Genomic DNA, 25,953 nt, shown 5'->3' with positions numbered 1-25,953 from the left:
CACACATGCTGGAGGAAAGACAGGCACCTTGACCTGAGCTTACAATCCCGCTCTACTTGTGTCCTGTGATAGTTTATTTAAATGGAAATGAAACAGATTTGGGTGATGCAGTGGTGCAGTAGGTAGTGCTGTGGCCTGACAGCAAGAAGGTTGCTGGTTCGAGCCTCAGCTGGGTCAGTTGTCGTTTCTGTGTGGAGTTTGTATGTTCTCCCTGCGTTTGTGTGGGTTTCCTCCGGGTGCTCTAGTTTCACAGTCCTCCGGGTGCTTCTAGTTCACAGTCCAAAGACATGTGGTACAGGTGAATTGGGTAGGCCAGATTGTCCGTAGTGTATGAGTGGGAATGAGTGTGTTTGGATGTTTCCCAGAGATGGGTTGCGGCTGGAAGGGCATCCGCTGCATAAAAACATGTTGGATAAGTTGGCGGTTTATTCTGCTGTAGTGACCCCGGATTAATAAAGGGACAATGCCGGAAAAAAAATGAATGAATGAATGAAACAGATTTGCTATTTTCACAGTTAAATTGCTTACAAATGGAATAGTTAACCCAAAATTGAAAATGTACTGTAATCGTAAATGTAATTACAATTTTATTTTACTATTGTACCCTTAAAAGTTCCAAACCTTTATGATTTTCTGCATACTACCATCTCAAAAACATTGCAAGAATTAGATGCTTTGTTTCCAGTGAAGACTTAGAGAAACTTGTTCATGCTTTTATCAGCAGCAGCGTGGATTACTGTAATGGACTCCTCACTGGCCTACCCAAAAAGACAGTCAGACAGTTGCAGTTCATCCAAAACCCTTCGGCCAGGACTCTGACCAGAACCAGAATATCAGAGCACATCACACCTATCCTCAGGTCTTTACACTGGCTCCCAGTTACATTCAGAATGTATTTTGAAGTATTAATATTTGTCTATAAATCATTAAATGGCCTAGGACCTTAATACATTACAGATATGCTCACTGAATACAAACCTAACCGATCACTCAGATTTTTAGGATCAAATAAATTAGAAATTCCGAGAGTTCTTTCAAAGCAGGGTGAATCTGCCTTCAACTACTGTGCCACCAGTGCTGAAATCAACTTCCAGAAATGATCAGATGCGCACCAACATTAGTCATATTCAAATCAAGACTAAAAATCTGTTTAGCTGTGCCTTTACTGAATGAGCACTGTGCTACAGCCGACAGATCACACTATTGTGTCTTTCTTTTCTTTTTCATTCTTTTAAAACCCATACTTTTCCATACTTTAATCTGCTTTTATGTTATTTATTTATTTATTTTATTTTTTTTACTTGTCTCTTCTATTGCTGTTTATGTAAAGCACTTTGAATTGCAACTGTGTATGAAATGTGCTATATAAATGAACTTGCCTTGCCTTCTGTCTTCTGTTGAGCACAAAAGATTCTATTTTGAAGAAAACCTGTAATCATAGACATTCAGAGTAGGAAAAAACAAATACTATGGATGTCAGTGGTTACAGGTTTCCAGCTTTCATCAAAATACCTCATTTTGTGTTACGCAAATGATTATTTTGTGGTAAATCTATTCCTTTAATATAAACCATGTTTTTACTATGTATTTATCATGGATTTTAGTATTCTTTGAAGAAGCATGTACATGTGGAAACGGTAAATGTACACACTGGCTGGTCTAGTCTGAAAAAAAGAACTTTTTTTAATGCCGTTTGAGCAGAAGAGAGAACACTCATGAGACAGTTGCTGTCAGATTGTCAGATTAAAGCTGAATAGCTTTGGAGAATTTGATGTTTCTCCATTCAAAGAGGAATGAGCTTTACTTGCATAACTGAATGCGCTGTCTGAGAGGTGTTTTAGAGATGGTTGCTGAGAGAAATTGCTTGTTTTAAAAGGACTTTTCTGTGTGCTGTACTTAGAAATGAAGATGTTTTTAAAAGAAGGCTCTTAAGCTCAGCAAGGATACATTCATTGGATCAAAACCACTGCAAAAACTGCTGTAATGTGAAACATAATATATTTGTTATTTTCATATAAAATTTTTAAATGTTATTAAAGGCATTATTAATACTAAAAACTATTTATTAAATCTATTAAATGAAAACATTATTTACTCATAGCCCACTAGTCACAATCCTGTTTGAGTTTCTATCTATTGTTGAATACAAAAATATATATATATTTAGAAAAAATATGTAAATCGGTAGCCATTGACTTCTATAACATTTGTTTTTGCTGCTATGGATTAAAATTTTTACCAGTTTAAAACCTTCTTTAAAATATCTACTTCTGTGTATTTTCAACAGAAAAAAAGAAGCTTGAATTTGGAACCTGAGAAGACGAATAGTGTGTAAATATTGTAGTCATGGTCCTGACCTGACAGTCTTGTCTCTCCTGTCAGTGTTCAATGTTTGCCTGTTTGTCCTGTGCTTTTGTACATTGCCTTGTCATTTTTTTGTTGGCCATGTGCTCCTCTTGACTTTCCTCCTTGCTTTCAGTTACCCCGTCCTCTTATTTAGACCTTGTTATCCTGATTGTTTTCACATCTCTCGTGTGCTTTGTTTTATATATTGTGCTATGTGTTCTCATTTCTTTGCTGGTTTGTCCAATGTGAGCTTGTATTGTATCTTGCCTTGCATCTTTACTGAGCTTTTGGTGTTGCCTGTTCTAGTTCACTTATCTACTTATTGTTTGTTTGTAGCTACTACTTTCTTTTGTTTGTTTCTAGTGTTTACTTAATTTTGTGTTCTAATCTTTATTTTACTTTTATCTTAGAACCATTGTTCCATTTTCTGTCAGTCCCAGTCTTCTTAGTAATTGATTATTAGTTGTTGTTGTTTGATTAGTTTAATTACTCTCTGTAAGATTCTAGAAGGCTTCATTTTGTTTTATCAGATTGCTCAAGTCAGCCTTTCTCTCCTAGTATTTATATTTGATTTGATTTCAGATTTAGTTTTTTATTGTATTTTATTGCTACATGGTTGCTGTCCTGTCTTGTGTCTTATAATTTTCAAGTCCTAACCCGTGTCCTGACCTCCCTGTTCTGTCAGTCTGGAGTTTATGTGGCCTGCTCCAGGATCTAGCTTGGGTTTTGACCACTTTTGCTCCTACTCCTGGCTGGCTGTTCATTTTAGTACCATCTTTTCACTACCACTGGCTTCCCTGTGTTGCCCCTACCGTTTGGACCTTGTCATCCCCTTATGTGTCTACTTGTGCCTTATTCTGTCAACAAACCCCTTTGTATAGTTCATTGCTGCAACTGGTTACATTTTCTTGCAATCACGCGTGATAATAGTAAGTACATTTCCTGCAGGTTACAGGTTGTTTGCATGCACTTTCCTAAACAGATTATGCTTAATAAGCTGACAAGTATGGTCATCAAGTATGGAATTATACACATAAAAAGCACATTAAATAGTTAAAGGTGCAGTAGTTGGTTGTCTTTAGAAACATTTTTGTTGTGCTGGTTGAAAGTCTCTTCACATTCCAATAGTAATGATTAAAGTAAATGATCTAAATGTATTTATGTGTATTTTTATATTTTGGGTAAGGCATAAAACTAGAAAATGTTTATCCAATTAAAATTTGTCGAGCCGACAATTCTCAAATGCTGATAAGAGCCCAAACTGTCAAAAAATGTAGATTTGTACATCTGTGCACCACGCTCACACAGATCTGGCATTTGTGCGTGCGAGCGCATTCTCTTGCACACGAGAAAGAGAGAGATGACAGCAGTAAAAACAAATGCTGAATCAAAACTTTTTTTATTAAAAATCAAATATTGGATCTATATTGGAGTTACTTCTGCACGCTGTCATGCTTGTTTTAAAACAATTTTAGTCACGCAATGCTTATGTAGATTTAGTTGTTTTATGGTTGGGTTATATCCACAGAAGTTCCAGTGAAAGATTGATGTGATTATTTTCAGTTTCATTAAGGACCTTTTACAGAATCAATAATGTAGATTTTTATTTAGTTTGACAACAAAACATCAGTAAATAGCGCTATTCCGCCAGGCCTGGATAACTGAGCTGAACTGAAGTTGCTTTTATATTCACATTGGATCATTTCTGAACAATGCCAGCCTGTGACGCACTCCCAATATTGTTTACCATGCTACTCTGAATATTCGGTCTCTACCTACTATGCAAAATGCTGAAGAGTTACGAAGAACAGCTCAAGAAAATTCAGTCATAAAACAAACACCTTATATACTGCATTCGATTGCATCACAAACCATGGTAAGCCTAGCACTGCCACAAGTTTTATGGATTTGTTGGTCAGTGTTGTGGCTTTATCCTGCAAGTCAATGTGCACACTAAAAGCAAGAAAAGACATGTACCTTCTTAATGTTGCTGTTATTTGGCAAAGCAAATTGATTGGCTGCAGCAGTTTGGGAAAGTGATCCATTGATTGTTTCGTTCTTTGATTATTTCTTGAAGCAACTGAATCAAGTGTTTGAATATTCAGTGAAAGGCTGGAATATTTTATCCAAACTACTAAATATATCACAAAAGACTGCTCTAATTCTGATTTGCCATTGGGTTTAGAATTCTTGCAGACCCACAGTGGATGTGAATGCAATCAGGGCCATTTTTTGAGAGTCCAACCACTCCAAACTCTAAAAAGAACTGGCATGTAAAGGTAAGGACCTGTCTTTTTTTTACATTTTAGGACCCTGTCTATTCACATTCATAATCTGATGAAAACTGCACCTAATACTCACATTGAGTTCACACTACATACATGATTTTCAATGTTGTCGAATTGCAGTTGTTTTAACATTACATGACCTTCAGATGTAGTATTGGGTTGCTGCAGTGTTTGCATTGCATGATGGATTGGAAGAAGGTGCTTAATGCATGACTTAAGAAGAATCATAGAAAACTCTACCTGGCTTGCTAACTACTGTACGCTTCGTATAACTGAACTGATAAGTAAATGATGCAGGATCACATGAAATCAGAGATCTCAAGCCAGAATAGAAATGGTACCCTGCTGTATTAGGCTACGACTCAAAATACAAGATGTAGGTGCTCCTGCCAAAGTTTTTCCTTTGGACTTTCCTCTATCTGGTCCAAAAAGATGGAACAAAAGGATGAGCCTTTCGCAAAATTAAATCTGTGTTCCTGTGTTTGTGGTCTATAGCTGTATCTTGCTCTCTTTTGTTGATTGTAGGTCATTGCTGATGTGTTTGTCAGTCAGTTAACTGTCAACCAATCCAGATATTTAGCATGCCGAATATTTCACAGGCATTAGCAACACGTTGACAATCCACTCTGATCACATCTTAGAAAATTCAGAAACACTAATTTGCCTCCAAATTTTGGGCATTTGTTTGTGGCTTCAAAAAAAACAGTCGCAAGTTAAATTTTGGTCTAAAACTTCACAGTGAAAACTCAGCCTAAGAAAAGAAATGAAAAGTCTGGAAACCCACCACTGACTATGCCCAGGTGAGAGTTAACATATTTTAAGTACATCTGTTACCTTGACTTGACTGACCGACTCTGGGACTGCTTTGAATCTCATTATTTAAGAGGTCTACACATCCCATTGTTCCGTCTGTCTATATCAGAGCTGTTAACAACATCTACATTTGTAAAAGCATCGAATGACAGACTGAACTGTTGCAGATGAACATTAGTTTGTTTTATCAGGAGAGCATCATGTTTCATGGAATGACACACCTCTTTACGAGGCAATTTTGGAGCATACTTTGCTAGCAGATCATCATCCTTCAATTTCATGGAGACATGGAGAGCTGACACAGTGGTGTTACTGCTCAACCCATTAAATGAGTCAAAGTTTTCAGACTCTGCCTAATGATCAGCATTGAGAGTCCCAACAGCAGTGTGAAGAACAAGGTACATCACCAAAAATGTATAGAGGTGTCCAAAAATTCCAAAGCCACCTAATTATCTTCTCCTCATCCTTGGCATTGTACAATTGACCTTCTCCTTAAGGCCATTTCCCCGGGACTAAAGTATATCAGCTCTAACACCAAGAAACTAAAGCCATGGAGGAGTACATTAAAGGGACTGATCAATGGATTTATTTGACTTTATACCTCACCCGTCACAGCTGGCTTTTTCTTTGTTGAAAAGAAGGATGGAGGTTTACAGCCATGCATCGATTACAGAGGTCTCAACAATGAAATCATCAAGTTTAGCTACCCACTGCCTCTCATTCCAGCAGGCATTGAACAACTCACAGAAGCCAAAGTATATACCACTATTTTTGGTTTCCACTACATTCATTCTTTCATGGCTGGGCGCCACACCAAAATTGATCCCGCTACATTACAGCTTTTCATTCAAAACATTCAGTCGTGTTTTTGTCTTAATAGCTGATGCTAATCGCACCGAAACTTATTAAAAGGTAAGTGAATTATAACAGCGCAAACTTTTCTGCAACCGTAATAGTGTTGTGCATTATTTGTTTGAACCTTTAAGGACAGACTGACTGACTGACAGGTGCGTGATGCATGAGGCCAGCAAACACAACTTATAGCCGTTTCACTTTACTTCAGGACGCATTAATACCACTCTGTAGGTCTATTAGAGACATTCATAAATATTCCTAGGAAATATAATAAATGTTGGAGATAGGGTTAGGCAATGTTGATTAATTTGGCATCGTACGATGTCTAATGTGAAACATCCCGATGGAAATTCATCGCCATCATTGTCTTAGGCAGGGTGTGAGGAACATTGTTAAATATCAATTCATTCATAACGATTTAATTAATTGTAGCCTACCGTTTTTCACTACCTGACCCACATGGTATTTGCTTTACCCATAACCAAACCATAAATAAATAAATAAAGTTACAAACAAATTACCACCTATCAATCACTTTTTTTTGCAGGACTCTGGCATGAATAGGCAGTGATTTGTGTCGTTCTAATGGCTTTTACCACAGCTGGTGGAGGAGAATTCATTTGGAGTTCACTGTAGTGCATATATTTTCATTGTTTTCATTGCAAAATCCTCACTGTGTGCGTGGATTTAGGAGACATTTATGTAGAATGCATCTTTGCACCTAAAAACGCCACTCAGGAACAGATTAAAACAGTTGTTATGTGTTTACTTGCTGAAGTAAAAAAGCCTGCAATGCTTGCCCCGCTTTTGTGCTCTTCTCATTGGCTCACTGCTATAGAACTGAACGCTAATGATTAGTTAATCTCAGCTGTCATCACTCAGTCAATGCCTTCAGATGACAGGAGCTACAACAGCGAAAATGTGAAGCGCTGAAGATGAGAGAATGAAAATAACACTGACAGATTTACCTAAAGTTACTAATAATGGCACATCTTATTGGTGATTATGTGCTGAATGCTAATCCACCATTTACACTTTTCCAAGAGTGGATAAAAGACTCCCAGTGGCTTCAAGTCCTCTATGAAAATAACTAAAGCCATTCACTGTAAAGTCTGTGGGATGGAGTATGCAGGTAAGGTGTTTGCAACTAAATCTACACAAATTAAAAACACGAGAGGTACTGTATAATCCTTTATTTAATCCTCTTGATGCTGTCAGCCGTGCAAGTGGCAGCTATATGTAACATTTAACACAGCTCATAAAAAGACCGTTATTGCTACTAAGATGACGTCCAAATAATAAGTTATATATCAATATAAATGTGGGGTGGAGCAATGGATTGCGATGCTGGCTCAGCATTGTGAAGTTTGTCGGCCTTCAGCGATGGACGATGGCATCGTCTATCGGCACAACCCTATTTAGAGACATACTTTTTACATAAACGCACTTCAGCAGCTTTTATTTGAGAGCACACAAGAAGATCTGCGCTTAAGCAGCATATATTTAAGGGGGCGTGCAAGAAGTTTTGTGCACAAGCAGAGGAGATCGGCACGCAAGCAAAGAGATTTGCATGCTCATGGCTATTACATAAATGCGATCTCAACTTGTAATAATGCGCTCACAACATTTGACATTGAAATAACGGCACAGGTAGTTGGTAGATCTGTGTAAAAAAGGCCTGCCGCCACAGCCGGAAAAAATCCTGGAGGAAACACTGCTATGTATACTAGTTCCTACAATTTCATTAGAATCCGTGAATAATATCAGGTGGATGCTGCATAAAAATGCCAATGCACCTGACGTGTTCCACATCCCGAATCAGTACACCATTACTTACAACGGTGACATCATGATCTCATTTAATTGTGAAGAACACATCACTCACATTAAATCCTGTCTCACTCAACAATGCTACGGAAAAAAATCTGAGTTTTTATTATTATTATCATTTAATGGCAAGCGGCAGCATGTTTGTCTATTAGTTTGTTGTCATTTTAAGCACTTAAGTCACACATTCATTTTCTCTTAACTGTTTACTTTCACTTTAGTCACAGTAACTCTGTTTACATGAAAATCTTGTGTGGTTTGACAGTTCTAGCATGATCAGAAGTCAGATAACCTAGTCTTCACTCTTCAGCTGTACATGTCCAGAAACCAGATACAGCTCTACCACTGAGATAATATTTGATGTGAATGTATGTTACATACAGTATACAGTGGCACCAGAATTGTAACTGATGAACTATTATATTTCATTAAAAGTGGATTGTTGAGATATTTTAATCTGACACATCAAAAATTGCAATATCCCACACCCTTATCCACATCTCCAGTTAGGTTGGCCCTTTATTAACATCACAGTTTTCTCTCCCACTCTGGTTAACTCCCAAGAACTCGCTATTCTCCCTGAGGGCATCTAAACAATGTGTCCCTCTTTCTGTGTTTTAGCACCACTGGTAAGTAGTATATTACTTTCTAGCAACATTGAGGCAGAGAACCAAAAAGCATTTAAATAACTTTAATAAATAAACACAAAACAAACCTACCCCGGCAGCCCCTTATTGACAACTGCTGCCAAAATAGAAACCAAACATAAAGTGTCCCAGGCCTGGTCATCTCTTATCTCTCTCTGTTATCATTCCTTCTTTTATCAGTCCTCCATGAGAATTGAGACCATTATGGCACATAGGTGACTGTCATCAATGCTTACTTGCTCCGTTTTCATTGCTCTCGACCATAACTCTGGTCACCCTGGTGTCACCTGCACTTTAAAACTAATACAATTTGGCGGCCTGCTAAGTCAAATGATGTAAGGGCCGGTACACACCAAAGCCAACGCCAAACAACTAGTGAAGATAAAAACCAACTGTGCTGTTGCATTGCGTAGGCCATGTCGGGTCCTATTTGGACTAAAAACGGGCGACAGCCAATTGAAAAGAAAGCATAAGTTCTACACCTGTGTGAGTCATTCCACAAACAGAAACCTGGAACTTTTTATGCATACAAACTGTACATAGCGTAAAACAAGGAAGAATTTAGTACCATTTTCACAGCACTTGTCACTCAACACAAAATAATTCACTTGATTATGTCTGACAATCTAGTAATCCATTTATTCATTTTCCTGTGGTTTAGTACCTTTATTAATTAGAGGTCACCACATCTGAATGAACCCCCAACGTATCCAGCATGTTTTACACAGCGGATGCTCTTCCAGCTGCAACCCAGTACTGGGAAACACCCATACACACTCACATTCACATATAGCACCCGGAGAAAACCCACGCCAACATGGAGAGAACAAGCAAACTCCACACAGAAACGCCAACTGACCCAGCTGTACCTCGAACAAGCGACAGAGTGCTAACCTCTGAGCCACCGAGTCGCCCTCTATTAATCCATATATTTTGCAAATATTTGAGAAATGAAGCGGAATTACCATCAGCTTCTGTGTTCCCTCTTGACTTGAACAATTGCTTGGTTTTGTCACTTCAGCTTTAGTTCTCATGCTCTGCTCAGAGTGCTCTCTTTTGCAGATGTCTAATGTCAATTCTACATGCCGAATCAGGACAACTTGTTTTAACATTAACCTGACAAGAGGCACCGCTTGCTGCCCAATGACTGACCGCTGGCTTGGTGTGTTCTAGTCTTAAGAAAGTACCTGTATGGAAAGTCATGCCAAAATTGTGCACAATTTAATACCATCAAATGATTCTTATCTCTTATTGGTCAATATTTGAACTAAAACATGAAAACGGGGCAAAATCTAGAGATTTGAAAAAATATTAGCAGCATTAAAAATTTACCATTATATTTTTTTAGTATTGTTACTCTGAACGACATTTTAGTGGACGTCTTCCTTAAATGTTAATATTTTCTGCTGAAATGAGATGAAACAGGTAAAGTATTAAACAGCATCTTAATTAATGATTTGCTTGGAGATCAGTAAGACTTTACATTAAAGATTAATTTAGATTTATGGTTGTTATTAGGGTTACAATTTTGTTTGTTTGTTTGTGAGACTTTATTAATCCCAATAGTAAATTCACATGACACAGCAAAGCTTTTCATACTAAAAAAAAACATCATTACTGCACATTAGTTGTCAGTTTAATGCATGTATTGTTTGTTTGCATTAATAACAATATTTTCTAATGATTAAAACTTGTATAATGGTGATAATTAATAAACTGTGATGATGCTGTGGTTATCTGACCGTAGTGAGGTATGATGGCCCAGGCCATGGCGGAGGCATAAATCTCTCCAATCATCCAGAACATGCAGAGCCAACTCAGATGCTCGCCACGCTTCTCTCTTGCCAACACCTCAGCAAAGTACGAGAAGACGATGGGCACCGCTCCACCAATCCTAGAGGACAAGACAAGGAGGAATTAAGCAGAGAAGCACATCCTCAAGGCCAATGGAGAGGACCTATATGAGGAGTTTATAGGGACAGTTTATACAAAAATTAAAAATGTCACCTCTATTTTAATCCACTTGTTTCAAACCTGTTTGAGTTTTTCTTTTGTTGAACAAAATTTTAGGTGAATCATTTCTTTAAGATGGCTTCTTTTATATGTACTTTATAGACTTTTTTGAAACCAAAGAAACATTGATCTGATAAACTTTTTAAAATGCATTTAAAGGTATGCTGGTAATGATATGATGTACAATTAGTGTTTAACTGCTAAAACTCTCAAAAGAAATGCCTTCTCCTGAAGGCTATTAAAGGCAGAGTTCACCCAAAACTGAATAAAATGTAATCATTAACTCACCCTTTACTTGTCAGAAACTAGTTTGACTTCGTTTCTTCTGTTAAAATATTTTGAAGAAGACAAGAAACCGGTAACAATTGACTTATATTGTATTTGTTTTTCCTACTTTGGAAGTCAATGGTTAGTGGTTTCTAACATTCTTTAAAGTATCTATTTTTTTCTGTTCTACAGACTACATAAAACTTTAAAAAAAAGGTAAACACTTGAGGGTGAGTAAATAGCAAGTGCATTTTCATTTTTGGGTAAACTATCCCTTTATCTACTTAAATTTATTCCTCTCTTACGGCTTTTCTCATTCTCTTTGGTACATTTCTTAGATCAGAATTGAAATTTGCAAACCAGTAAGTGCATTTCTCAAACCAACACGTACAAATAGCAAAACACCATGGATTACCTGCAAAACCAAGTCTCTTGCTCAGAATCCTTAGTTCATCTCTCAAAACTAAATATCTGTGTCAGTGAACATGTCAGTGCCGTCAGAATGACAAATCCTTGTGTCATTGTGTGTGGATAAGACAGTCAAATTACTTAGTCATATTAACAATATAACAGTGTACTCTGAAGATTGTTCTGATGTAAGTGATGTAATCTGACTATATCAATTTGTTGTTGTTGTTGTTTTTGTTTTGTTTTTTTGCTGTTTGTTCTGTAATTTGTTGACATATTATGTCATTGAGATACAGAAAGGAGAAAAAACAGCACTGCATAGCACAAGAAATAGCAAAACAAAAGTAAACATACACATAGGACAACCTCCTTTCAGGCCAGGATTCACCTGGGAGAAATTTACCAGTTGTAGACGGATTTACAAAAAAAGTCTAATGGAAATTTATAGAAAAATGCATTATGATAAAATATTATGACAACTTGTTCAGCCATTGTGCATGTAAAGACTTAAGCTATGCACAAACGATTAAATGTTGTGGGGGGTGAGGCTTTTCAACAGAGACCAAAATAATACATTTTGATCAACATGACATAAGCAATTGATAATGTAGGAAACATCAGAGAAATGCACATAATCGTTTGTATGGATGTACAAAAGCATTTGCAACTTAAGAAACAGCTTTTTGATAAGCACATGTGACACAATGATATGATTACTGAACAGGGAGTTTTTGAGGAGTTCAATTCTGAACTGAAAAATAAGAAAAACTGTAACAAATGAAGTGCAAATCATTATTTTTGTAAATCTTTTTTTCATGAATTTTACATTTTGAATGAGGTTTTTTGTTTAAAAATCGAACAGAAAAGCACTACTGGTGTAAAAAAAATACAACAAAAAATATAGTGTCTCCATTTTTTTAATTCAAACTCTACACTTTGTCTACGCAGAAAAGCAATCAGTTTTGTCTCTAAGATTACATTTAATTGATACTACTGAATTAATTAGTGTTTTTACTTTATTGACTTTTCAAACCAAATAAATGTGAATCTGAGTAGTTTTTTAAGTGTATTTAAAGTTATGTTGGTAATGGTATGTACAATTAGTATTTAATGGCTAAAACACTAAAAAGAAAGCATGTTCTTCTTCTGAGGGTTATAATTGGTATATGTTATCCAAAACTGGAAATATCTGTAATCATTTGCTGACTTGTTCCAAACCTGTTTGACTTTCTTTCTCCTGTTGAACAAAGAAGAAAATATCCTAAATAAAGCAGCAAAACTATAACCTTTGACTTTTATAGTATTTGTTTTCCCTACAATGTAAGTCAGTGGTTAGTGGTTTTTAACATTCTTCAAAATATCTTCTTTTGTGTTCTACAGACTAAAAGAAATTTATAATGATGTGGAACCTTGAGGGTAAGTAAATATTCATTCATTCACTTTTATTTCGGCTTAGTCCCTTTTTTAATCTGGAGTCACCACAGAGGAATGGACCGCCAACTTATCCAGCATATGTTTTACGCAGCTGATCCCCTTCCAGCTGCAACCCATCACTGGGAAACACCCATACCCACTCATTCACACACATACTCAACGGTCAATTTTAGCATACCCAATTCACATACTGTATAGCGCATGCCAGAGCACCCGAAGGAAACCCACGCAAACACGGGGAGAATAAGCAAACACCACACAGAAATTCCAACTGATCCAGCCGAGCCTCTAACCAGTAACCTTCTTGCTGTGAGGCAATTGTGCTACCCACTGCGCCCTGTAAGTAAACAGCAAGTGCATTTTCATTTTGGGTGAACGGTCCTTTTAAAATTATCGCTTTCTTAAGACAAATGTAAATCATTACATACTTTTGTAGATATTTTATAATTAATTTTAAGTCTTGAGAGATATTTTTTGTTGTAAAATCAAACAGAAAAGGTCCACTGGTGTAAAAATAGTGTCTAGATTTAATTAAAACACTACAGTAAAGCACACAGAAAAGCAATAAGTGTTGTCTCTGAGATTAGATTTAATTGCTACTACTGAGTTAATTAGTGTCTTCTTCAAGATCAATATTTGAAGGAAAAACACAGGCAAATGCAATGTAAATTAATTGCTAAGCATTACAATTTTAGTTTTTATAAAATCAAGGTTACCTCATTACTTACCTCATTACTTTACTGAATGTATCTGATACTATCCTTTAAAAGTGTTTAAAGGTCAACAATTTTATTCAGTAAGGGTTTGTGCAATTTGCATGCAATGAATGATCAATTGGTTTCTGTGACTAAATACATTGTTTAAAAAACAATACAATTTATAAGCACATTGTACTTTTGAATTTTCTATTTAATCTTAAAAAATAAACCATGGTTTTAACAAATAAAATAAAATAAAATAAAATGAAATAAAAAACTAAAAAATACAATAAAATAAAATTGAATTTCTCTTTTGGATGACCTCTTTTTGACTGTCTATTTTCTGAAGAATAATTAACACTGACAACAAGAGTACAGATACTGAAACTCCATTATCCAACACAGGAATAAAGTACTTTATAAAATATATTGAAATGGAAAACAGCTGTTTTAAACTTAAATAATATTTCACAGTTTTACATACAATACTTTTCTTTTGCTGAATTTTATTCCAATAATTAAAAAACCTCTGAGAATACAAGAAACTTTTTTTTTAGAAAACAAAATTACATCATCCAATACATTACAAAAATGTACAGTATTAATACAAAATCTATTTCTATGCTGAGGTTTGGGTTAAATCTGCAATTATGGCACATGTGTTAATTATTTCCGAAACATTGCATAATTTTAAAACAGAAAGATGCCACTTATCACTGAGCCCATATGGACATTTTATTTTGCAATGGCATTCAGTGAAATGTTCATTAGGAGACACAAAATCAGAGCAAGTCATTACAGGCTGAAAGTGTTTAAAGCTCCACAGTAACTCCATCATCTGTGTCCGTGAAGCCCCCAGAGAGTCAAGAAAACAGCACTGCAGAGACTATTGATCCAGTCAGATGTAATGTATTGTGTGTCTAAAAAAGACTATTATCTGAAGGATGGGGAGACGTTCTCGTTTTAGGGAAGGCTTGATAAAAATAAAAAAAAACAGTGTTTCTCATGAAGCAGTTAAGAATGCGCTTCGTGTCAGAGAGCATATGGAGACTTTATCTATAGTGTGTTACTTTCTTACATAACTGAGAGATATTCTTTGTTTGAATTTGATCTTAAATTATATACACAGTAAAAAGAGTATTAATTTTAAATATTATAAAAAAATTAATATATTCAAATATTATATGTATTATTTTTAAATATAATTTACTCATGTGATGGCAAAGCAGAATGTTTAGGATTTTAGCAGTATTGAGTTTTAACAAGCTAATTGTTCTTATTTTATTTTAACATATTACTTTTATTGTTTTAAATTAAATTAAAATTAACCAGCTGAAATAAAACAAGTATATATTTTTACATATTTCTTAAAGGTCCTGTGAAGTCCTTTGAAATGTGCATTATTACTGTAAACTTTGAAGTTATCTTAACTGAACCACAAAGAGAGGGTGGGGCATAGAGTAGCTCCTCCCCTTTTTAAAACAGCCAATAGCATTTAGTCTTCATCGGAGCTTTGCCAGCGGGAGTGGTTGAGGAAAAAGCGTATCAAATGAAAAGCAAATGTGAAGCGTCTTAAAGGTGCGGGGCATGTCTGATTCTAGAGAGCATTTGATTGGTCAAGATTTGATGAGAAACTGAAGTATGAGGTGATGTGGAAAAAAATCTTTGATCCAATTAGGGGGAAGTGACAAACTACAAGCTTTAGATGTTTTTATTAGTTTCATAACTTCTAAATAGCGAACTCTGTCAATGTTTCGTAGCACTCTATCTTATAGATGTCCTATAACACACTGGTAGTAATGTCTAAAAAACATTGTTTAAATTTCAAGGGACCTTTAAGATAAGAATGTTCAGCTCAGTGTTATCGCAGCATCACTGAATCACTATTGTAGTTATTGAATTACTTTTTACTTCAGTATTTTCTGCTTTGATTTTAGGTAGTTGTAATCAATGACAGGGGTAACGCATTACAAGTAACACGAGATCCGTAATGATATTACTTTTCTAAGAAACAAGTAAAGTAACGCATTGCTTAAAAAAATCAGTAATAATGTTTCAGTTACTTTTTAAAAATGCAACTTGAGTTACTTTTTAGATTAATTTGGTTTTAAAAAAATGTAATCCGAGTAACTTTTTAGATAAATTAATTTGCTTTTTGAAACAAATTTGCTGAATTATATTGTGCACAATCACGTTGAATGACACTCCATAAGAGAATGAGCTCCCTGCAGGAATAGACAGAAACCAAGATGGCAGAGCCTTACATTTTAGTGATGGAAGTATTATTATTTTAAACACATGGAGACAATAGTCTCAATGGACAGTGGTTTTACTAAATTAATAAGACAAAAATACTATACTTCTATAATACTGTAATACTATAGTAGCAAACACTTTGCTTTCTACTTTCATTAATCATATATAGCATGTATAGTGTCAGGAAGTTCTCAGAAGGTACATTATAACATTTTTCTAATTTTTCTAATGAGTTTTTTTTTAAAGGTAAATGAAGGTGTAGATCAGGGGTCACCAAACTTGTTACTGGAGGGCCGGTGTCCCGCAGATTTTAGCTCCAACCCTAATCAAACACACCTGAACAAGCTAATCAAGGTCTTACTAGGTATACTTGAAACATCCAGGCAGTTGTGTTGAGGCAAGTTGGAGCTAAACCCTGCAGGGACACCGGCCCTCCAGGACCGAGATTAGTGACCCTTGGTGTAGATTTTACATCGTGTCGTTAAATGCAGAGCTACTCTTTTTAAAAAAAGAAAAATAACCTGCAAGTTCTGAAAGAAATCAAGCCTTAGACAGGTATGAAAAGTAACTCAAAAGTAGCGTAATGCATTTAGTGCTTCCCACAGGTTTGAAATAAACTTGCAGTGGTAGCCGGATTGAAACATATCTTTTACCTATATGTTAAAATGTTGGTAGATGTTAACTATTTTTTTTATTTATTATGACACTGTTACTCATCTTTTCTTTTCAATGGGTTAAAGTTATTCTCAAAGGTTGTTGAAATAAAAGAAATCCACTATTTCTCTTACTTTTATGCTGTTTAGGAGCCATGTGCACCTACTGACAGTTAAAGGCTGCTTTCTCTCTCTCTCTCTCTCTCTCTCTCTCTCTCTCTCTCTAAAGTTGCTTTATAGGCATGATGTTTTGTACAGTATTGCCAAAGCATTTTAGATGTGTATAAATGTAATATATTATCATCATTAAATTAATAAAATAAAACGGAAGAAATAAATAACAGACAAAAAAATAAAAGTAGACAAGATTACTAAAATATTCTAATAATTACAAGAATAAAAAGTGCAGATTATTTAAATAAGGCAAAATAGTTGATTAACCATTTCTAATGGTGTACAAATATTTTGCAGCCAGTATAGGTGTCATTTTGTTCTCTCCGTGTATATAGTAAATTTTTTTCTGAGTCGTTTATTAAATAGTAAATCATTTAATGTTTCTCTCGTGGCTGTGCGCCTGCAGTCAGCTGCGAAATTGTAATGCAAAAACGCATACTAATAACGGCAACTTTAGAAAGCGAAAGTAAAACCTGAATCCCGGACATTACAGACGATTCAGAAACTATCGCTGGATACATTTTACATTTACATTTACATTTAGTCATTTAGCAGACGCTTTTATCCAAAGAGACTTACAAATGAGGACAAGGAAGCAATTTACACAACCAAGAGCAACAATGAATAAGTGCTATAGGCAAGTTTCAGGTCTGTAAAGTCTAAGAAGGGAAGTATTAGTAGTTTTTTTTTTTTTTTTTGGTACAGTTAGTGTGATATTCTGAGAGGCAATTGCAGATTAGGAAGTGTAGTGGAGACTAAATAGTTGGGTTTTTAGTCGTTTCTTGAAAGTAGCGAGTGACTCTGCTGTTCTGATGCAGTTAGGGAGTTCATTCCACCAACTGGGCAGATTGAGCGTGAGCGTTCGCGAAAGTGATTTCTTCCCTCTTTGGGATGGAACCACGAGGCGATGTTCATTAACAGAACGCAAGATTCTGGAGGGCACATAGATCTGCAGAAGTGAGAGCAGATGAGAAGGAGCAAGGCCAGAAGTCACTTTGTAGGCAAACATCAGAGCTTTGAATTTGATGCGAACAGCAACTGGCAGATAGTGCAAACGGACCAGCAGCGGAGTGACATGTGCTCGTTTAGGTTCATTGAAGACCACTCGTGCTGCTGCATTCTGGAGCAGTTGAAGAGGTTTGATAGAGTTAGCTGGAAGCCCAGCTAGTAGAGAGTTGCAGTAATCCAGTTTGGAGAGAACAAGAGCTTGAACAAGGAGTTGAGCTGCATGTTCAGATAGGAAGGGTCGGATCTTTCTGATGTTAAAGAGTGCGAATCTGCACGATCGAGCAGTTCTAGAAATGTGGTCAGAGAAGTTTAGTTGGTCATCAATCGTTACTCCAAGGCTTTTCACCATTTTGGATGCAGTAATGGTTGCCCCATCCATCTGGATTGAAAAGTTATGGTGTAGAGTCGGGTTGGCAGAAACTACAAGCATTTCCGTTTTTGCGAGGTTCAGCTGAAGATGATGATCTTTCATCCAGTGTGAAATATATAACAGGCAGGCTGAGATGCGAGCTGGAACCGAGGGATCATCAGGATGAAAAGAGAGGTATAGCTGGGAATCATCAGCATAGCAGTGGTAGGAGAATCCATGTCTCTGGATGACTGGTCCTAGAGATGATGTGTAGATGGAGAAGAGAAGTGGCCCAAGAACAGAGCCTTGAGGTACCCCAGTGTTTAGATGCTGTAGGTTGGACACCTCTCCCCTCCAAGACACCCTGAATGACCTGTCAGTGAGGTTTTTGTTAACAGATCTGCACACACGGAACCAGCAGTAGAAAACGTGTAGAGCGAGGGAAGATTTTCCACTAGTTAATCGATCGCGAATGTTTGGCTTTCTTGGAAAAATACCAAAAAAATTGTAAAAGGATGAAAATAAAAGTATTATTCATGTGTCACCAACATATATACTTGGGTGGCCGTTAATATACTTGGCTGGCCCACCCAAGTAGTCTATGTGTGGGAAGCATTACTTTTCATAAACAGCAACTGAGTAACACAACTAGTTACTTTTTTGGTCAATATTGTAATGCATTACTTTCAAATGTAACTTCCCCCATCGCTGGTTGTAATCATTTTCTTGTTATATTACTTTTACTATGTTTTTAATTTTCCATGTTTTTTACACCAACAACTTTTAACAAATCAATGCATCGTTGTAAAATTAAATGATTACATTACACACTGGTGTATATTGTTATGATGTATATTTCATGGTATTGAAGTGATGTACAAAATCAAGTCTCAATCAAGATCCACATTTTGTACTTGACAAATGTCTCAAACTCACCCAAAGCCAGCAATCATACGGCAGAGAAGGAAGAGCCCATAGCCCTGCACAAAAGATGACAGGAAGGCGAAGAAGCCATTTAAGGACATGCAGATGAGCAGACATTGCCGTCTGCCCACCTTATCAGCCATGCCGCCCCAGAAGAAGGCGCCAACCATCATGCCCAGATACACAATGCTTCCTGTGAACCAGAGGAGAAGAACAAAGTAAACACACACACATAAACACAAGCACTCCGATTCAGATCTGCTTTTTATTTATATTTGTTTGGTAGCTGGTTTAATATATGTGAACTATTTGGATCCGTGCAGCTACATTTCAAAACAAGAACTTTTAAATCAACGGTCTCAAACTCAATTCCTGGATGTACGCAGCTCTGCATAGTTTAGCTCCAAACACCTCCAACTCCTGTTTAATTGTCTTTAGTAGTCTTGAACACATTGATTATTTGGATCAGCTGTGTTTGATTGGGGTAGGAGTCAAACTGCAGAGCTGCAGCCCTCCAGGAATCCAGTTTAAGACCTATGGCTCAATACAATACATGTGAACAGGGTAAAACATTAACTAGTTATCACCATACATCAGTGGTGGAAAAAGTACTGAAAAATCATACTCATGTAAAAGTACCATTACTTGGCCAAAAATGTAGCACAAGTCGAGTAAAAGTATCTGTTGTAAATATTACTCAAAGCATGAGTAAAAAGTAGCCATTTTAAAAGTACTCAAGAGTATTGAGTATTAAATTGTGAAAAGCTGATGCATTTACATGCAATTTGTACATGTGTGTGTAAACGTTACATTCTGTAGTGCATTTAGTTATTGTTTAAGGCCGTTTGGCGATTTCACTTATCATACAGTAAACATCCGCCATCTTCTCAGCAGTGACATGCATCTAAACAGACTCTGGGTCAATGCGTGTAAAGATTTTGGACATCTTTTTAGACATTTTTAATGCTTCCAAATGGTTTGATGCAATTATAAAGCACCCTTGTTTGAGGTTGTTCAGTATGATGTGATTTACTTTTTATGTGTGATTTGATTGTATAGGAATCACAAAACATAAAGTAGCGACTGCAGGTTGAGGAAAAGTAGTGGAGTAAAAGTACTGATACAGCACTAAAAAATGTACTCAAGTGAAGTAAAAGTGCACATTTTTAAAACCACTTAGTAAATTAAAATTCCTGAGGAAAATATGTATTTTGTAGATTTGCGATGTGTTACTTCACACCACTGCCATACATCCCCAAATAAATAAGACTTGCAAACAATTTTGGCATTACACATTTTAGAAAATGCTATATTTAAATATGCAAAAGAGACACTATCACTGTTTCATTAAATATGCATTAAATTGCATACACTCCTAGAATATAAATCTAAAAAAGTCAAGCACAAAATTCTTGGGCCACATTTTATTTTGATGGTCCGTTTGTTGAATGTAAGTTTTATTGTGTCATTATAACCAGCGATCTAGTAGCTGCAGATCGCTTAAGGACTACAAATCCGCCATTTCTGGACTACAAGTCCCAGTCATACAACACACACACAACCGCTTCCAGATCAAGACTGATTACACTCTCACAACTGAAGCTGCAGAAGGACTGATTAATGCACTACATAGGGAGCACAAACACAAACACTGTTGCTGAAGCTTGTTATCATTTAAGTGACATTTTCCAATGCATTTGCCTTGCCTTTCGTGTTTTGAACCTTTGCTTTGTTTTGTTTGATTATTCCTGTATGCTGCCTGCCTTCTTACCATTTGCCTTCTATTTAAACTACGACTCTGGAATGCCCTCATACATCGGTTTGCTCCTGTGTTGATCATTGCTTGCCTGACCATCCTGTCAATAAACCCTGCATTTGGATCCTCACCTTTATTGTCAGTGTCACATCCCCGGTTACATATTGCATCTACATGCCAATTAATTCTCATTAGATTATAAGTAGACTGTTAGGTGAGGGTTAGGGTCATGGTTAGTGTCAGTTGACATGCACTTGCAAAGTTTCTTATGTCTGTTGAATGTTTGTGTCAATGGATATTAAGCAGACAGTCTACTGATACTCAAATGGACCATCAAAATAAATTGTTTCCAATTCTTGTTGCATTTTTTTGGGATATAGTAAGGGCAAAAATTTGTACAAAGAGGATTTTGGGTATCTCTTTTTATCACTCCTAAATCAGAAATTAAAAACAGCCAGAAAAGTATGTTCAGTTTTATCTTCGCCAGTTGGTGAAGCTTTTTCCTCACCGCTGTCGCCACTGGCTTGCATGGTTCGGGACTTGTGGAGCTGCGCATTGATGGATTTGCTCTTCAGTGTTTGGACTTTCAGCAGTGAAAATTAAACCACACTGAACTGAACTCCAACTCTGAAAACTGACACTTTTAATTTACCATAATCTTCCATGTGAAGCTGCTTTGACACAATCTACATTGAATTGAACTACTGAATTGAAAGTTATATAATCAATTTTGCCAATAAGTACGAAAAAAGTCCTCTCGTTAGAAAAAAAAAAAACAAATCTTACAGCTCTGTCTTGTTTCTAGTCTAATAATTAAATCAAGAAGCATTTCAAGACAAGAATTTTGTCTTGTTTTCAGAAAATTGTTAACAATCTTCAGAAGTTCATTAAAAATTAAGTTAGTTTTTTCTTAAAACATCCAAAACAATCTATAAACAAGTAAATTTTGCTTCCCCCAATGGCAGATTATTTTGCGTGTTTTAAAGAAAGATTGTTAAAGATTTCAGATTGTTGAGATATTTGTACTGGAAACAAGAACAGAATCTGCGCTTGCAAAAATCTACAGATTTCCACAGACTTTTGGCCCATCATTGAGTTTATTTATTTAAATGTGCAAATGTGTATTAATTTATATTTATTCAGTTTTTAAATTAATTTCAGTAATGATATTAAATTATATGAAAGTGTTCATCCGATTTATTTAAATTACAGTTTGTAGTAATAACGGTTGTAGTAATATTCTCTATATTAAATAATAGTCTTTTAGTAAAGATATTATATGAGACACTTGCTTTGTTTACCAAATAAGTGGATCTAGATGGATTTGCATTGTAAACAGTAAAAAAAAGGTAATTTTTTTTTTTTTAAATTTCATTACTTCAGGTTTTTAGTTACGATACTCCCAAAATCATTCCGCATAAATACGCAGATTTTTTCTACACCGCATGTTTTGTCTCGCTCTTTTGATAACCTCAGAATACAGGGGTCAATAAATCAGAAAAATTTGGTGTGTGTAAATGCAGTTGAAGTTGAATTATACAGTACAGCTCAATATAGGAGAAAAAAACTGATATATAGAGATTTAAAAATATGTCTACAGAAAAAAACTGCAACAAAAGCAACAGATTTTTTTACAAGTTTTCATTACATGAGACAAAAAAATAACTTTATGAAAAATCTCAAAACTGACTGGTGCATGAAAAATGTTTTCTCTTCTCCTGCCGTGTCTCGCATTAAACTTTCAGCTGACTGATGATTTCACCTGAGGACTGTGTTTGCTGTTTTCAGGGCAAAAAGCAGAAGACTTACTGTGATGATGTTAGCAACACCACAAGGGACTTTCTGTATGATAAAACTGTTGAAACACAAGCAGCCCAAATGACACAAAAATTCCCATTAAAAATGTATTTTAGTGATCTCAGAATTGTCTGCAAAAGTCTTCAGAAAACACAATGAGACATGCTTTACTTACAACATATACTTCATCTGTATGAAAATGTTAACATGTCAATGATTTCAGATTGTATTTATTTGCTAGAGCATTTACTAGAGCAGAGCATACGGTGGGTACAGAAAGTATTCAGACCCGATTTCTATTGATCATCCTTGAGATGTTTCTACACCTTCATTAGAGTCCAGCGGTGTTTGATAATACTGATTGGACTTGATTAGGAAAGCCACACGCCTTGCAGCTCACAATGCACGTCAGAGCACATGAGAATCATTAGGTCAAAGGAACTGTCTGAAGAGCTCAAAGACAGAACTGTGGCAAGGCACATATATGGCCATGGTTACAATAACATTTTAGCGCAACTTAATGTTTTTAAGAGCACAGAGGCCTCCATAATCCTTAAATAGAAGACATTTGGGCTGACCAGAACCCTTCCTACAGCTGGCTGTCTGGCCAAACAAAGCTATCGGGGGAAAAGTACCTTGGTAAGAGACTTAAGATAAACCCAAAGATCACTGTGGCTGAGCTTCAGAGACGCAGTCCGGAGATGGGAGTAAGTTGTAGAAAGTCAACCATCACTGCAGCCCTCCACCAGGCAGGGCTTTATGGCAGAGTGGCCCGACACATGAAAGCCCGACTGGAGTTTGCTAAAAAACACCTGAAGTATTCATAGATGGTGAGAAATAAGATTCTCTGCTCTGATGAAACTTTTTGGCCTTAATTCTAAGCCAAGAAAAAAAAAACAGGCACTTCTCATCACCTGTCCAATACAGTTGCAACAGTGAAGCATGGTGGTGGCAGCAGGTGGGTCTTTCAGCTTCCTGCAGGACGATTGGTTGCAATCGAGGGGAAGATGAATGTGGCCAAATACAGGTATATCCTGGACAAAAACCTTCTCCAGAGTGCTCAGGACCTCAGACTGGGCCGAAGGATTACCTTCCAACAATACAATGACCCTAAGCACACAGCTAAAATAATGGGAGTGGCTTCACAACAGCTGCATGATTGTTCTTGAATGGCCCAGACAGAGCCCTGACTAAAACCCAATTGAGCATCTTTAAAGAGACCTAAAAATGGCTGACCTGACAGAACTGGAGATAATCTGCAAGGAGAAATGGCAGAGGATCCCCAAATCCAGTTGTGAAATACTTGTTGCATCTTTCCCAAAAAGACTGTATTAGACCAAAAGGGTGCTTCTACCAAATACTGAGCAAAGGTTCTGAATGATTTGGACCACACAATATTTCAGTTTTTCTTTTTTAATAACTCTGCAAAAATGTCAACAATTCTGTGTTTTTCTTTCAATAGGGGATGTTCTGTGTAGAATAATGAGGAAAATATGAACTTGAACGATTTTAGCAAATGGCTGAAATATACCTGCAACCAGGGAAGTGACACTGACAACTGAGTTCTGATCCAGGTTTATTGTGGAAGTGAGGCAAGCAATGGTCAACACAGGTGCAAACAGATGTTCGAAGGCAATCCAGAAACGTGGTCGAAGTAACAGGCGAGAAGTTGGAAGGCAGGCGGCAGACAGGGACAAAAAGACAAACTAGGCGAGCGTCAAAACACGGAAAAACAAAACAAGGAAAATGTAAACTAAATGTAAACGAGACTCAGCGAATGGAGTGAGTGTGTGCTGCTTAAATAGTGTGTGTAATCAGTCCTTGACAATCCCCCGGTGGTGTGTGTGCAATCAGTCAGAATGAGGAACATGTGTGTGTGAGCGGAGTGCATGTGTGGAGTTGTAGTCCATGAAATGGTGGTTTTGTAGTCCCTTGGTGATTTTATATTATATTTCAGCGATATATGGAGTTTAGATCACTGGTGATCATAACAATAAAAAGGGAGTCTGAATACTTGTTGTACCCACTGTAAAACTGCAGATGGAACTTAAATAAAAAAAAAAACTCTGAAAAGTGAATTCTGTGAAATATACAAGTCTTATATTTTCTAAACTTGTTAATTAATTGTTTTAATTCAAATACAAAAAAATTTGTATAAAATACATAGACATTCAAAACATAGTTTATGTAAAAGGTGAAGAGATAAAATGTTACACAAGGCTGAAACTTGCTGGAAATGGATGAACGAATGAACGAATAAATAAAAGTCTTTAAAAATCATACCTAAATTATAATTATATTTGATATACAGGCACAATAATTAACAGGAAAATAAACAGCTAAACAATTTTAAGATTTTATAAGAGATTATCAGTTATCAAACTAATATCAGACTATTATTAGACATCAAAAGGAAGGAAGGAAGAAAGAGTGAACAATGTATTTGAACACAGAAACAGTAGACATGTAGAGAGCGATGCAGTGACACCTTTTACACAGAACATGTGTTGCAATGCACAAAACGTTTAGCAGATTTGCTGATTTCTCACAGTGTAAATTCTTGCCTGATCCAGCAGCTTTCTATGTGACCAAGCACTAACAATCTGCTGCTGCAGAAACAGCACAGCAATTACCAACAACTGCATACTGCTCTGCTGGTACGGTAACAAACTAGTTCATAGATTCACTCCAAAGAGATTCCTTTTTTTTAGCTGAGATTATACACTTGCTTCTATTAAATGGAGCATTAAGTGTGAATGACAGATGCATTTCTGGTAAAGCTGGACTCACAGAGGCATGAAAGACACTTGTCTCCAGATGTTCATTATTGTAATGAAGACTCCAGAGATCATGTAAGACGCTGCACATTTCAGCAAGGTGCTCATTTAGAAATGCCACACTGATCATTTAAATTATGCGGCAATATTTATGAATCTTTTATTAAAAATATTATTGTCTTTGTGTACAAAACATTTAACAAGAATGTAGAAGGACATTATTGCTGGTAAAATCAAAAGGACTTTTATGTGGATCAAGAAAAAAAGGTGGTTTTCATTCCAGAAAGGAATTAAATAATTTTATTAAAATGAATAAAAGGAATAAGGGATTGGAGGAAGGATGACACCATGGCTGAAGTATTTCTTTTAGGCAGGTTATGTTATGTTTTAAAACTATGTTAGTCATGCAAAACTTATGAGGATTGTGTTGTTTTTCGAATGGGTTATATACACAGAAGTGTTGTTCAGACACTGAAATCTTCTGTTGAAAGATTGATGTGACTATTTTCAGTTTCATAAGGGTCCTTTTACAGCATCAATAATGTAGATTTTTATTTAGTTACAACAAAACATCAGTAAATAGTGCTATTCTGCCTAGTCTGCTTGCCTGAGCTGAAGTTGGCTTTATATTCACAATGGTTCATTTTTGAACAATGACAACCT

The 25,953-nt window shown here is 36.2% G+C and overlaps 1 protein-coding gene across 2 annotated transcripts in view; it reads right to left on the bottom strand.

The window, feature by feature from the left end:
• Positions 1–25,953, bottom strand: part of sv2ca (synaptic vesicle glycoprotein 2Ca) — a 94,071-nt gene that overhangs the window by 25,241 nt on the left and 42,877 nt on the right. The window contains exons 3-4 of one of the 2 annotated variants that reach the window (XM_005165242.6): positions 18,973–19,153; positions 10,519–10,670 (exon numbers count right to left, since the gene is read on the bottom strand). In XM_005165242.6, coding sequence (XP_005165299.1) covers positions 10,519–10,670; positions 18,973–19,153 — 333 coding nt within the window. Of the gene's footprint in view, positions 1–10,467; positions 10,671–18,972; positions 19,154–25,953 lie in introns of both variants that reach the window. The other variant, NM_001128339.1, reaches the window with a different exon arrangement.

The sequence above is a fragment of the Danio rerio genome, chromosome 5 (genome assembly GCF_049306965.1).
Source record: "Danio rerio strain Tuebingen ecotype United States chromosome 5, GRCz12tu, whole genome shotgun sequence".
NCBI classification, from domain to species: domain Eukaryota; kingdom Metazoa; phylum Chordata; class Actinopteri; order Cypriniformes; family Danionidae; genus Danio; species Danio rerio.
The sequence above is the reverse complement of the archived record's forward strand: the minus strand, read 5'-3'. Positions and strand labels throughout refer to the sequence as shown.